Source organism: Xenopus laevis, chromosome 9_10S, assembly GCF_017654675.1.
Source record: "Xenopus laevis strain J_2021 chromosome 9_10S, Xenopus_laevis_v10.1, whole genome shotgun sequence".
NCBI lineage: Eukaryota > Metazoa > Chordata > Amphibia > Anura > Pipidae > Xenopus > Xenopus laevis.
Window position 1 is genome coordinate 114,818,123 of NC_054388.1, and position 12,844 is coordinate 114,830,966.

The window sequence follows — 12,844 nt, forward strand, 5'->3', positions numbered from 1 at the left end:
TGGTGGGTTTTGTAAGTGTTTATGGATTTTAGGCAGAGTGTAAAACACCGGTGTAATAGGATTGTCCTTGATGAGGAACATTTTAAATTCTTCATCTATAACACCTGCCTCCATTGCATTAATGACTTTATCCATAATGCATTGTTGTATAGATACCAGTGGGTCTGTATTGACCTTCCTATAGACATTGGTATCTGATAGTTGTGAAAGGATTTCATCCATGTAATATTTATTTGTTCAGAACCACAGGGCCCCTCCCTTGTCGGCTGGTTTAAAAATTAATTTGTCATTGTTTATAAGTTCTTGTAGACATATCCTCTCACTAGAAAACAGATTAGATTTTATGCCCATCCAAGGCCTACGCTTGATTTTTTGTTTGAGTGTTTCTATATCATTTTGGACCATATCCACAAAAATAGTAACAAATGGCACACTCACTTCAATGCTTCTGCTTCAATTCAAATCGTGTTCTTTTTATTTCGGTGAGATCAATAAGCAAACGTTTCGGGGTCAAGCCCCTTCATCAAGTGCTACTTACAAACAGTGTGATTGAAAACATTTATAGGGTAAGGTCTTGTATGACCACACCCCTTCGTGATTAAATAACATTGGTTACACCTTTGATGTCCATTAACATTGTGCTTGTGTATTCTTTGTTACATTTTCCACCATCAAAAGGATACAAAGTGCCTCTGTAATAAATAAATCCATAAATAGTGTAAAAAACTTCATACCGCAATCCTTCTTGTAGTGTACATTATATCGATATTTCTCTAGACTGTGGGATAAAATTTATAATATAAAATAAAACTTTCATATTATAAAAACATAAAATCACGTATTCTTAGTTACAATCAATCCTTATTGCTTTTACAACAGGAGGTCCAGTGGATTGAAAGATTAAATACCCTTACACCCATGGGATTAAATGAGGAACTGAGCTACTCTTGTTTTTATTGATATATGTCCAGCCTTTGATTGTAACTAAGAATACGTGATTTTATGTTTTTATAATATGAAAGTTTTATTTTATATTATAAATTTTATCCCACAGTCTAGAGAAATATCGATATAATGTACACTACAAGAAGGATTGCGGTATGAAGTTTTTTACACTATTTATGGATTTATTTATTACAGAGGCACTTTGTATCCTTTTGATGGTGGAAAATGTAACAAAGAATACACAAGCACAATGTTAATGGACATCAAAGGTGTAACCAATGTTATTTAATCACGAAGGGGTGTGGTCATACAAGACCTTACCCTATAAATGTTTTCAATCACACTGTTTGTAAGTAGCACTTGATGAAGGGGCTTGACCCCGAAACGTTTGCTTATTGATCTCACCGAAATAAAAAGAACACGATTTGAATTGAAGCAGAAGCATTGAAGTGAGTGTGCCATTTGTTACTATTTTTGTGGATATGTGATAAAAGCTCTTTAATTGCAGCAGAGCTAACATTTGAGCACCTCTTTATTTTTCTACACAAAAGAAAGATAAAAGTTTAGCGGAAGAAAAAATTGACATTTTGTACCTATCATTTTGGACCAGTTTAATGCAAGCCTCTACCACATTGTCTGTGGTTGATGGTGTAAAGTTACTCACTTCAAAGACAATTGTGAGTGTCTCACCCCTGCGAAAAGTGTCGTTTAAGACGCAAATTCCGATAAAACCTTTGTAGGTCCACATCTAATTCAAATGCATCACATCTACTTGTGGGACTAAATGTTAAAACTGTTTGTAACAATGACATTTGTTTAGATCACTGCTGTCCAACTTCTATGGTACCGAGGGCCGGAATTTATGTAATCTACATGGTGGAGGGCCGATAACGGAAACTAGTGTTAGCCACTCCCTGTTTTTAGACTACACCCACTTTAAACCACACCCCATGTCACCGCAAGACCATGTCCACATTAATAGCACACCATAAAACCAAATGGTTGGTGCTCACTGCAGGGATCAGGGCCAGAACTAGGGGTAGGCAGCATAGGCAGCAGTCTAGGGCGTCATCATTGAGGGGCGCACTTTTAAGGGGATTTTCCGTTTCTTTTCGTTTTTTCCAAGTGTTTATTTAATAATTTGTTTCAGTAATCATGGTCACCCAGTTGGGTGGAATCCACATCCTTCACCTTATCCCTCTTGCTGGCAAGTAATAGCTACTTCTGTGCGGTGCAGCAAAACGTGTGTACACGCGTCAATGATGTCACTGATGCGGTTGGGTGGCAGAGAGAGTCAGAGAGCTGGGGGGCTGCTTGGTGTGACTCTCGCTGCTCTCAGACTTGCACAGTTGCACTGAACTGAAGACTTTCTTTCTATTACTGTAAAGTGTGAAGCTTCCTGCTTCTTTCTCGCTGTTCTGGTCGGTTGCTGGCTCCATTCAGTTGTAGATGTGTAGTCCCTGTGATGTTCTGATCGGGTGTTGGTGCCTGTTGCACCTTTTCTGTCCTCTGCGTGTCTTGGAGGGCTGTAGTCTAAAAAAGATGAGGAAGTAGAACTCTCTGAGGTGTTTTCGTTGTACGGTCCTCCGGTGTGCTCCAGCCTAGTTGCTTCCTCACTAGTGGACGTTTCCAATGCGAGGTGTCTGTGAGGTCACGTGATGCGTCACGTCGTCCACTGCGCTGCGTTCTACCGCTCGTTGATGTGTTCCACTGATAGACGTGACCCGCTCGGTAATCCTCGGCGTCTCTATGGAATTTAATTCTTTTGCGCTCCTCCACTACTCTGCAATGCTTAATCACGGATTCCTCCGTTCGGGTAAGGATGTTTTTACTTCTTCTGTACGAAGTGTGCTTTTAAGTTGTTGTTCTGTTATGCATAAGATCACTTCTGGAATGGTATTTTGTAGGTATTCTAATATGTCAAACGAGCATTTGTTCACAATTTGTTCATACCTCTTGACAAAGTCTGTATTGGCTTGGAAAATGGTGATTCTCAAGTTAATCCTTAAACCTCTGGGTATGCGTTTCGATTTATAATTCTCTTTAAGTGTGATGGAGTGTAGTTCCATACCTGTCAGGCATCTTTTCTCCTTTTCAAGTTTCCTTGCAATATTTTCTCCAGTAGGTTCAGTCAGGAACAAGTTATTGCTCTGTTCTTGACCCAAAATATGAATTGCATCTGCTTCCGTATAGACAAATGTTGTAGAATCATGTGAATATGAGCCATGTTGAGACATCAGGTGATAGATAAATGGGGAGCTCCTCTTGGCAGGAAAAAATTAGAGTGCTCTACATGTTAAATGGTACCCTCTCAGGTGTCCGGTGCTGTACAGTCAATTAGACCCCCTGCTGAGATTCACAACAATGCACATGTAAATCCAAGGAAACTGCAGCACGCTGATCCAAGTTTTCAATTAAAAAGGTGATTTATTGGCTCTTGGTAGACAAAGAAAGGCAATGTTTCAGACTACGCTGGGTCCTTTATCAAGCCTAAAAATTCCCACTGTGTGCTGTGTTAAATAGTTTAACAAGGAGGTGGAGTGATGGCAGGAAGTGAAAAAAAGTAAGAGGTATAAAGGGGAAATACAGAAAGTGAAAAACCATTTTTTTCTACACCATCCATGATTCTTATGTAAAAAGGGACACTTCTAGGTCAGTCCCACCCACGAGGAGCCAATGGGAATGTGGGCGGAAGCGAGTGACACAGGGATGAAGGGGAAGGAGGATAAAAATGAGCGGAACAAGAGAATCCTGAATCTGACACTGGAGATGATCTATCTGCTGACTGGAGAGGTGAGGGGCACTGTGACTGGCACACTGACAAGAGACTGTCTGTCTGTACAAAGGGGGTCTCTCTGCAGCTCAAACACCATTCTCTCTTCCTTTCAATATTTAGCACTACATCCCTAGGAAGAAGTCAGATGATGGGGGGGCCCTGCATGCCCCTGGCTCCGTCATACAGAAGGAAAATAACAAGAATGACAAGTAGATCCTGGAACTCATGTCCAACATCATCCAGCTGCTGACTGGAGAGGTGGGTACAGCGGCCCCTTATTGTTTAGTAACAGTGGATGATAATCCCTTTCTCTGGCTGGGGGATGACTGGAACATTGTGTGTGACAGGTTGCCATAAGGACTCATCATGTTTCCATCTATTTTTCCTTGGACGAGTGGGACTATATAAAAGGAAACAAGGACCTTTATGAGGAAGAGATAAAGGAGGAGCCACAGCAGCTCAGCCCACTGGGTAAGTAATGGATGATTTCTATTACAAGCAGAGCATGGAATCTATGCAGGATATTTTGTCTTTTCAGAGGGGCATGGAAATTGCCAGTTAAGCATTCATTTATACCCAGTTAATCATGTGTGGCACAGGCACCCAGCTGTCATACATTTATTGAGGTTCCAATTGTAAACAGCGCTGGATTTAGCGGGCGGGCACCCTGAGGCCATACGGTCCTGGCGCAAGGCCGTTTACCCCTTCCAGGGTGAACACACATGCGCGCCTGTAGCGGAGCACTGAGGAGCTGTGCTTCTCGGTAAGCAGTTTGGTGGAATCCCACCTCTATTACTGTATTCTGCCGCCCTAGGCCTCGCCACAAATCCGGGCCTGATTGTACATTCGAATTTCCAATTTGGATTTTTGGTCAAAACTCACAAATTCGAGCTGGGGACAATCCAAATTTGAATTTTAGATTTATCATACCTTCACCCTGGGAACAACTCAAATTTCGCCACCTAAAACCTGCCCAGTTCATGTAGAACTCAATGGCAGAGGTCCAGTGACCAATCTGAAGATAGTCTTCCTGAATTCGAGTTTTTTAAGAGAAAAAACTCAATTCGAGTTCCGTCAAATTCGATTAGAGTTTTCATTTCGGTAATATTCGGCTGCATTTCAGACGTTCAAGTTTTTTTTAAATAAAATACTATTTGAGTTTCAAGGTTATTCTAGATGTGTAGATGTAAGTGTGTGTATAAAGTGTGTATAAAGTGAGTTTTTCCTCTCTCTCTCCTCTATAATTAAACATTGTTTGCCAGATATATGTCTGATCAACTAATTGTCCCTATATTTTTCTCTTTAGCAGTCTGTGAATATAAAGATGAGAGCAATGTTACAGCACACATGGAAGCAACATTATGCTGTAATAATGATGGAAATCTCACTGAAATTTCTCCAGTGGAACAGTCTCCACCAGCCAATGGGATTAAAGAGGAAGAGGGTTCATGGGAAGAGAGAAACCAATCAGACTGCAACATTAATCCACTTACAGAACAGATACAGGGAACAGATACACCTACTCCTATCATGGGATGCAGCCTGAATAACAGCTCGGCAGAGGATTATATATCAGTTGTTATTAAGGAAGGGGCTTCATGGGAAGAAGAAAAACAACTTGCAGAACAAACGCAAGGAACAGACACATCGTCTCTCATGGGGCAGAGCCTGAATAGCAGTTTGTTCCCTAAGGACACACCGGATGGAATTAAGGAGGATTTTGTTTTATCGAAAACAGACCATACGTACTGCAAAATAAATAAAATTACAGGACAGATATCACAAACAGATAAAATATCTCATATTAAGGGCTGTAGCCTAAATTCCAACTCACAAGTTGATAATGTATTATTTGTTATTAAGGAGGAAAAAGCTTTGTGTGAAGAGATAAACCAATCAGATTGCAGCATTAATCCAGTTACAGAACAGATACAGGGAACAGATACACCTACTCCTATCATGGGATGCAGCCTAGTTAGAAACGTTATACAAGCAAATGGAAATAAATATGATGATGCCAATACATCCGCACATTTTAATCGTAATAGAGACTTTAGGAGACATGAAAGAACCCACACAGGAAAAAAACTATTTCCTTGTACAGAATGTGGGAAATGTTTTGCCTCTTCATCATCTCTTAAGGTCCATAGACAACGAATCCACACAGGAGAAAAACCTTTTTCTTGTTCAGAATGTGGAAAATGTTTTACCTCTTCATTACAACTTACTGTCCATCGACGAGAGATCCACACAGGAGTGAAACCTTATTCTTGTTCAGAATGTGGGAAATGTTTTGCCGCTTCATCACAACTTACTGTTCATCGACGACAGATCCACACAGGGGAGAGACCTTTTTCTTGTTCTGAATGTGGAAAATGTTTTGTCACTTCATCACAACTTACTGTCCATCGACGACAGATCCACACAGGGGAGAGACCTTTTTCTTGTTCAGAATGCGGAAAATGTTTTTCAGTTCAATCACGCCTTAAAAATCATCACAAAATCCACATAGGGGAGAAACTTTTTTCTTGTTCAGAATGTGGGAAATGTTTTTTAAGCCAATCTCGCCTTAGAGAACATCAGAGAATCCACACAGGAGAGAAACCTTTTTCTTGTTCAGAATGTGGGAAATGTTTTTTAAGCCAATCTCGCCTTAGAGAACATCAGAGAATCCACACAGGAGAGAAACCTTTTTCTTGTTCAGAATGTGGAAAATGTTTTTCAGTTCAATCACGCCTTAAAAATCATCACAAAATCCACACAGGGGAGAAACTTTTTTCTTGTTCAGAATGTGGGAAAGGTTTTTCACATCAATCTCGCCTTAAAGCTCATCACAGAATCCACACAGGAGAGAAACCTTTTTCTTGTTCAGAATGTGGGAAATGTTTTTTAAGTCAATATCGCTGTAAAGCACATTACAGAACCCACACGGGAGAGAAACCTTTTTCTTGTTCTGAATGTGGGAAAAGCTTTGTCATTTCATCACAACTTACTGTCCATCAACGACGAATCCACACAGGAGAGAAACCTTTTTCTTGTGCAAAATGTGGGAAATCTTTCGCTAATTCATCAGGACTTCAGTCCCATCAAAAACGAGTCCACTAAGCAGAGAGCCGTTTTTCTTGCTCAGAATGTGGGAAATGTTTTTTCTATCAATCAGATCTTACAATTCATCACAGAACCCACACGGGAGAGAAACCTTTTTCTTATTCTGAATGTGGGAAATGGTTTACACGTAGCCGTAGTCTAAAAATGCACTTTCAGATTCACACACGAGTAAAACCGTAAGCTTATTGTCATTGTGTGAAATGTTTTACAAATCAGGCAAACATCGATTATATCTTAATGTGTGTTTTGCCACTTCATCTAATCTGTTTATGTTCAATAAATCCACACATTGGAGAACCCATTTTAATGTTCTGAATATTTGAAATGTTTTGCACGTAACAGTAGTCTTAAAATATACTGCATAGGAGGAACACCATAAGCGTTTTCTAAATTTGTAAAATGGTCTACAAATCTGACTCAGCTCACTGCACTGTAGGACAGGAACCAATCAGCAGCTAGCAGGACCTAATAGGGAACTGAAGCCTGTTTCTGCTTGTGTGACTGCAGGGCTGTGATTGGCTGTCCCCCTCCTACTGCGCTTCTGGCAGGGACCGTTAGGACAAGCCCACCCCTTATTTGAAACAGGGACCATAGCGGATCTATTGGGAGCTCCAACAAAGGGGTCATTCATAAAGATAATATTAATGTTTTGTTAAAAATAAAACCAGAACCATATATTATTAAATATTGCCTACAAGATCTGGTTTGCAGTTATGATATATTTCCTGCGCCATCACATGACAGTGGTTAATTCCTTGTCATGTGATTTGAAAGGATAAGACAAGTAGTCAATAAATTTGGCTCCCCATCACATCGTCTCCTGTCATGTGATCTTACCCCCAATGTCCGGCATGGTCCCAGGCCTCTCAGTAGTGGATTTAATTGCTTGTATGTGAAAAATGTTCATAACCAGTTACCTTTAAAGAGATATTGACACAACAAAGGAAACCTTTTTTATTACAATCACCAGAAATTTCTCTTTCCCCCACCTTCAATTTAGCCATAAGAGTATTTGCATGAAGATGTTGCACTACTGATCTCCCATGTTCCTCTTTGAGAAAAGCTCCAAATTACAGGAAGGCCACTGCCCACTATGTCAATTTTAATCGTCATTTTGTTTTAAAGTGGACCAGTCATCCAGACATACAAAGCTGTGTAATAAAAGTCCATTTCAAATTAAACATAAAATCCAAATTCTTTTTTTTTATTAAAGCATTCATAGCTGTTGTAAACTCGTTTAAAAATCTCAGCTGACAATCAAATATTGGCTGCCCCTCCTCTATGACTTAGACAATTACTTTCACTTTCCATTCAGCACTTCCTACATGTCACTGCTCTCCCCACATTCCCCCCAGTTCTCTTCACTGTTTAATTGTGAAGGGTCCCCTTTAATGATTCCTTTTTCCCATGAAAAAATAAAGCGGTAGTTTGTACTTGATAGTAACTAATCTGCATGAATCCATATTGGGGACAAGACGATGCTATTAGATAAATTATTTTTTACCAGACATAAGGTATGGTGATCCAAATTATGGAAAAATTATTTATTCAGAAATCCAAGCATTCTAGATAATGGATCTTATGCGGCTGATGCATTATAAGATTCACAACGGGGAAGAAGGGACAATATTATTCTTTATATAATAAGTGATTTGTCAAATCAAGGCCACTATATGTCAAACATTGGCATAAGACTCCAGTAGGCTTCCAAGTAATACAATACAATACAATACAATATACTTTCATTTGTCAATACAGACCATATACAGTTATAAGCTTTTTAGGATACATATAAGGTGACAGGAGCAGGGAACCATTTGTTTTAAGATATTATTATGTTAAGGATGCTAATTGCTTGTGGGAAGAAGCTTTTGCAGTGTCTAGTGGTTTTAGATGAATGCTGCGGAACCTTACAGATGGCAAGAGAGAGAATAGAGAATTAGACGGATGGGAGATGTCTTTTGCTAAGATATTTGCTCGGCATATCATGTGTTTCTTGTAGAGTTGGGAAATGGGTGGGAAAGGTTCTCCCATGATACTTTCTGCAGTTTTCACAATCTGCTGCAGGGATCTTTGTTCTGCGTGCAGTTTCCAAACCATAGCATGCTGTAGCTGCAGAGAACACTCTCAATGGTGCCACGATAGAATGTTGTGAAAATCGATGGGGGAAGACTGGCTTTCTTTAGGTTCCATAGAAAGTGGAGGCGTTGTTGAGCTTTCTTTGTGATAGAGTTGGTGTTTAGGGTCCAGGAGGGGTCGTCTGCCATATGTACCCCTAGGAACTTCATACTGTTGACTAACTCAACTGGGGAGCCATCGATGAACAGTCGTAGGTGAGCAGCAGAGTTTTTTCTGAAGTCAACAACCATTTCTTTAGTCTTTTCGACATTTAGGGTCAGGTTGTTCTGGCACCAGTCTGCCAAATGTCTTACTTCTTCTCTGAATGCAGACTCATCATTTTTCCTAACAAGACCTACTACTATGTATCATCTGCAAACTTGACGATGCGATTTGCACTGTACTGGGCAGTACAATCATGTGTAGGGTAAATAGAAGTGGGCTAAGTATACATCCTTGGGGCGGACCAATGCTCAGTTTTAGAACCCCAGAGGTGTGATCCCCTATTGAGACATATTGGGGTTGATCAGTCAGAAAGTCTAGGATCCAGTTACAGAGGGGAGTGTTTATGCCCAGCAGTTCCAGCTTCCTTACCAGTTGCTGCAGTATAACAGTGTTGAATGCTGAGCTGAAATCGATAAATAGCATTCTGACATATGTGTCTTTTTTGTCAAGGTGAGAGAGGGTGAGATGAAGGGCAGTTGAAATTGAATCATCTGTGGAGTGATTTGGGCAGTAGGCAAACTGCAGCAGGTCTAGGTTCTGTGGGATTTTTGTTTTCATATTTTTAAGCACAAGCTTCTCAAAGCACTTTGAGATGATAGGAGTGAGTGCTATAGGCCGATAGTTGTTAAGGCAAGACATGATAGACTTTTTTGGCATATGGGTGATTTAGTGTTTTTTAGACATGCAGGAACAACAGCTGAGCTCAGGTCCTGCTGCCTTCCGTGGGTTTATTCTGTGAAGGGTGGTCTTGACTTCCTCGTTGATAAAACAGAGAGCCCGGTCATTCTGGAAGGAGGTCATTTTCTCTGTAGGTTTCCTGTTTTCATTTTCAAAACGAGCAAAAAAGTTGTTCAGTTCATTCGGCAAGGTTGCCTCTTTGCTGCTTATTTGATGTGAAAATTTGTATCCTGTTATGGCTTGAATGCCTTGCCACATACGTTGTGTGTCTTTAGACAGGTTGTTTTGTCTCTTTAATGGCCGTGATAGAATGGCTCAAGCTGCTGTGTATGCCATTTGACTTGAAAGTGAGATCTCTGATCTTCACTAGGTTGCGTAGTTTTGTGGAAAACCAAGGTTTGTGATTTGCCCGGATTGACAGCAACATCTTCGATGCATTTCCCGATGTAGCCAGTCACTGTCTGTGTACTTGTCCAAGTCTGTTTCATGTTCAAAGGTAGTGGCATTTCTGAACATTTTCCAGTCTGTGCATTCAATCCAAGTAAGGAAAAGCCAATCCACTCCAGTCTTTAAAGGAGAACTAAACCCCTAGAGACAAAACCTCCATTGTCCCACCTCCGTGCTCCCTTCCTACAGAATTCCAGTGTGTAAAGCTGACCTATACAAAGTAACAGTAACTTACAGTTTTTGCTTATTATTCATCATGTTCCACTGGAACTGTAAGCCATTATTATATGAGTTGAACATACAGATGTTTGTGCTATTACCCAACCCATTGCTGCCAGCTCCCTCTGTCTGCTTGTAGTCCTGGTGCTGAGCAGGGCTTGGATTAGCTACTCAGCTGCCCAGAGAAAGCTCACTGTGGGTCACTGAGTTCCCTGCACACAAACTGATTCTCTGATACCAATAAACTTTTTGAAAAATATCCAGATATTTCCACCCTTATTCAAACACACAAAGGCTGGTAATTATGTGTGATGTAAATTTTCCATTAGTCCTTCTTTTTATAGGTTGCAGGACCAACTAGAGACTTCAGCTTGATCTTTTGACCATCCTCCAGATTGTCTTTTCTGGCCTGACCTTGGCTACATCTACTCACTATGTTGTCTGCCCCCCCTTCCCTGCTTTACGTACATCCCATCATATCCAACTTTTCTCACATGATATCTTTAAATCATGAGGATATCTAGTATAGGTAAATCTAAAAACAACTGGACTTGCTGAGTAATCAATGAAGACGTTTCACTACTCATCCGAGCAGCTTCTTCAGTTCAACTGACTGGTGTGGGGAGTTCTCGGCATATAAACTCTTACACTAATCCAATCACAATGGCACATTGTAACTTCTTCAAAGAGGTGTGTGATGAGTTACAATGTGCCATTGTGATTGGATTAGTGGAAGAGTTTATATGCTGAGAAATTCCCACACCAGTCAGTTGTACTGAAGAAGCTGCTCGGATGAGTAGTGAAACGTCTTCATTGATTACTCAGCAAGTCCAGTTGTTTTTAGATTTACCTATATTAGATATACCATGACCTGGATGAATGAAAATCTTCATAGTCTTAAATCATGAGGAGTTTTATGCTCTTTGGGTGGGTGGACAGGGCTTAATTTCAGAACTTGAGCATGTAAGCAAAGATTTATTTGTTTTCCACATGATTAATTGACATATTGTTGGTCTGTATTTTGCCCACATCTTTTTCCAATAGTTCGGAAAACCATTGATAGTGAAGACTCACAGCTGCACATTGTGATTCTGTTTAATTGAATTCTATCACAACTGTAGTTGATGGTCATGTTATTTTACATGGGAGGTTATTTTAATTGGATTAAATATTCTTGAAGCTTTTTTCAGCAGCATTATGTCTGATTCTGAGACTGTTGAGAAGGAAATGCTTTCAATATATTCCAACTTGTGAAAGAAAATCAGAGCACAGAGAGGAGTGAATCTGAAGCAGTAGATTGTGAGAGCAGCTTGGAAACAAGTGAAAGAGAGCAGGTTTCTAGCAGAGTTGCTATTATATAATGGTGTGAATGTTGCACCTGTGCCTCAATTGCAACAAATATATAAAGTGTTTGCTGTATGGAGAAGCCTAGGATACACAAGATGCCAGACATGCCTTTCTGCATTACCAGGATTTAGAGGTGCAAAAAACCAAGGTCACCCCTACATAGAGTAACCATGTAATCAATATACCATACAATAGGTTTGCACTCTCAGAAATAAGATTCAATCATAAACTGAGGTGGTATCAAAAAAATCTTTTACTAATTAAAAAAAAACAATTTGTCAGTTTAAAATAGTGTTTATAAAAATTCAGTTTACATAGCAATGAGATACTGTACACACCACCCAGATGTTTGTGTGAGGCAAAAAAAAAAAGAAGCAACAAGGAGCGGATATACTTGCCACAAATGAGAATGACCCCAACGTTCTGGCACAAATGCCGTTGTCAAGGGGATTCCGGGGTCATTCTCATTTGTGGCAAGTATATCCGCTCCTTGTTGCTTCTTTTTTTTTTTTGCCTCACACAAACCTCTGGGTGGTTTATGAGTTTATGATTGAATCTTATTTCTGAGAGTGCAAACCTATCGTAAAATATATTATATATATATATATATATATATATTATTTTTGTAAGTGTAAGGGCAACAAGTGTTAAAATGTAGAATTATATGAGATGTGAAGTCTAAAGCTAGCCATAGATGCAAAGATCTGATCATACGAATCTCCGTTTTGTTGTTGAAAATGTTTTTATTGTTTTCCACGTTAAACAAGCAGGAATTTCAACAAAAGATCAAAGCAGAACAATGAGGCACACCAATACAACTTGTAGCAAAAATGCCTAATAGGAAAATGAAGAGTAAATATGATTGGTGAAGCCATCTAAAATCTAATCATATAACCAAGCAACCAAACAACGCTCAGCGAATGTTACTAAATTTTAAAATATACCAGCATAAAGCAACGGCTGTAAACAAAGAAAATATAT

General features: G+C 39.7%; 2 protein-coding genes across 5 annotated transcripts in view; one reads left to right on the forward strand and one right to left on the reverse strand.

Moving 5' to 3' along the window:
- Positions 1-7,130, forward strand: part of LOC108704311 (oocyte zinc finger protein XlCOF22-like) — a 167,487-nt gene extending 160,357 nt beyond the window's left edge. Inside the window, exon 6 of the mRNA XM_041578997.1 lies at positions 5,028-7,130. Within this exon, the coding sequence (XP_041434931.1) occupies positions 5,028-6,826 (1,799 nt within the window). The 3' untranslated portion in view covers positions 6,827-7,130. The remainder of the gene's footprint in view (positions 1-5,027) is intronic.
- The window catches only part of XB5772961.L (Gastrula zinc finger protein XlCGF53.1 L homeolog), a 579,535-nt gene that overhangs the window by 324,853 nt on the left and 241,838 nt on the right, over positions 1-12,844 (reverse strand). The window lies entirely within an intron of this gene.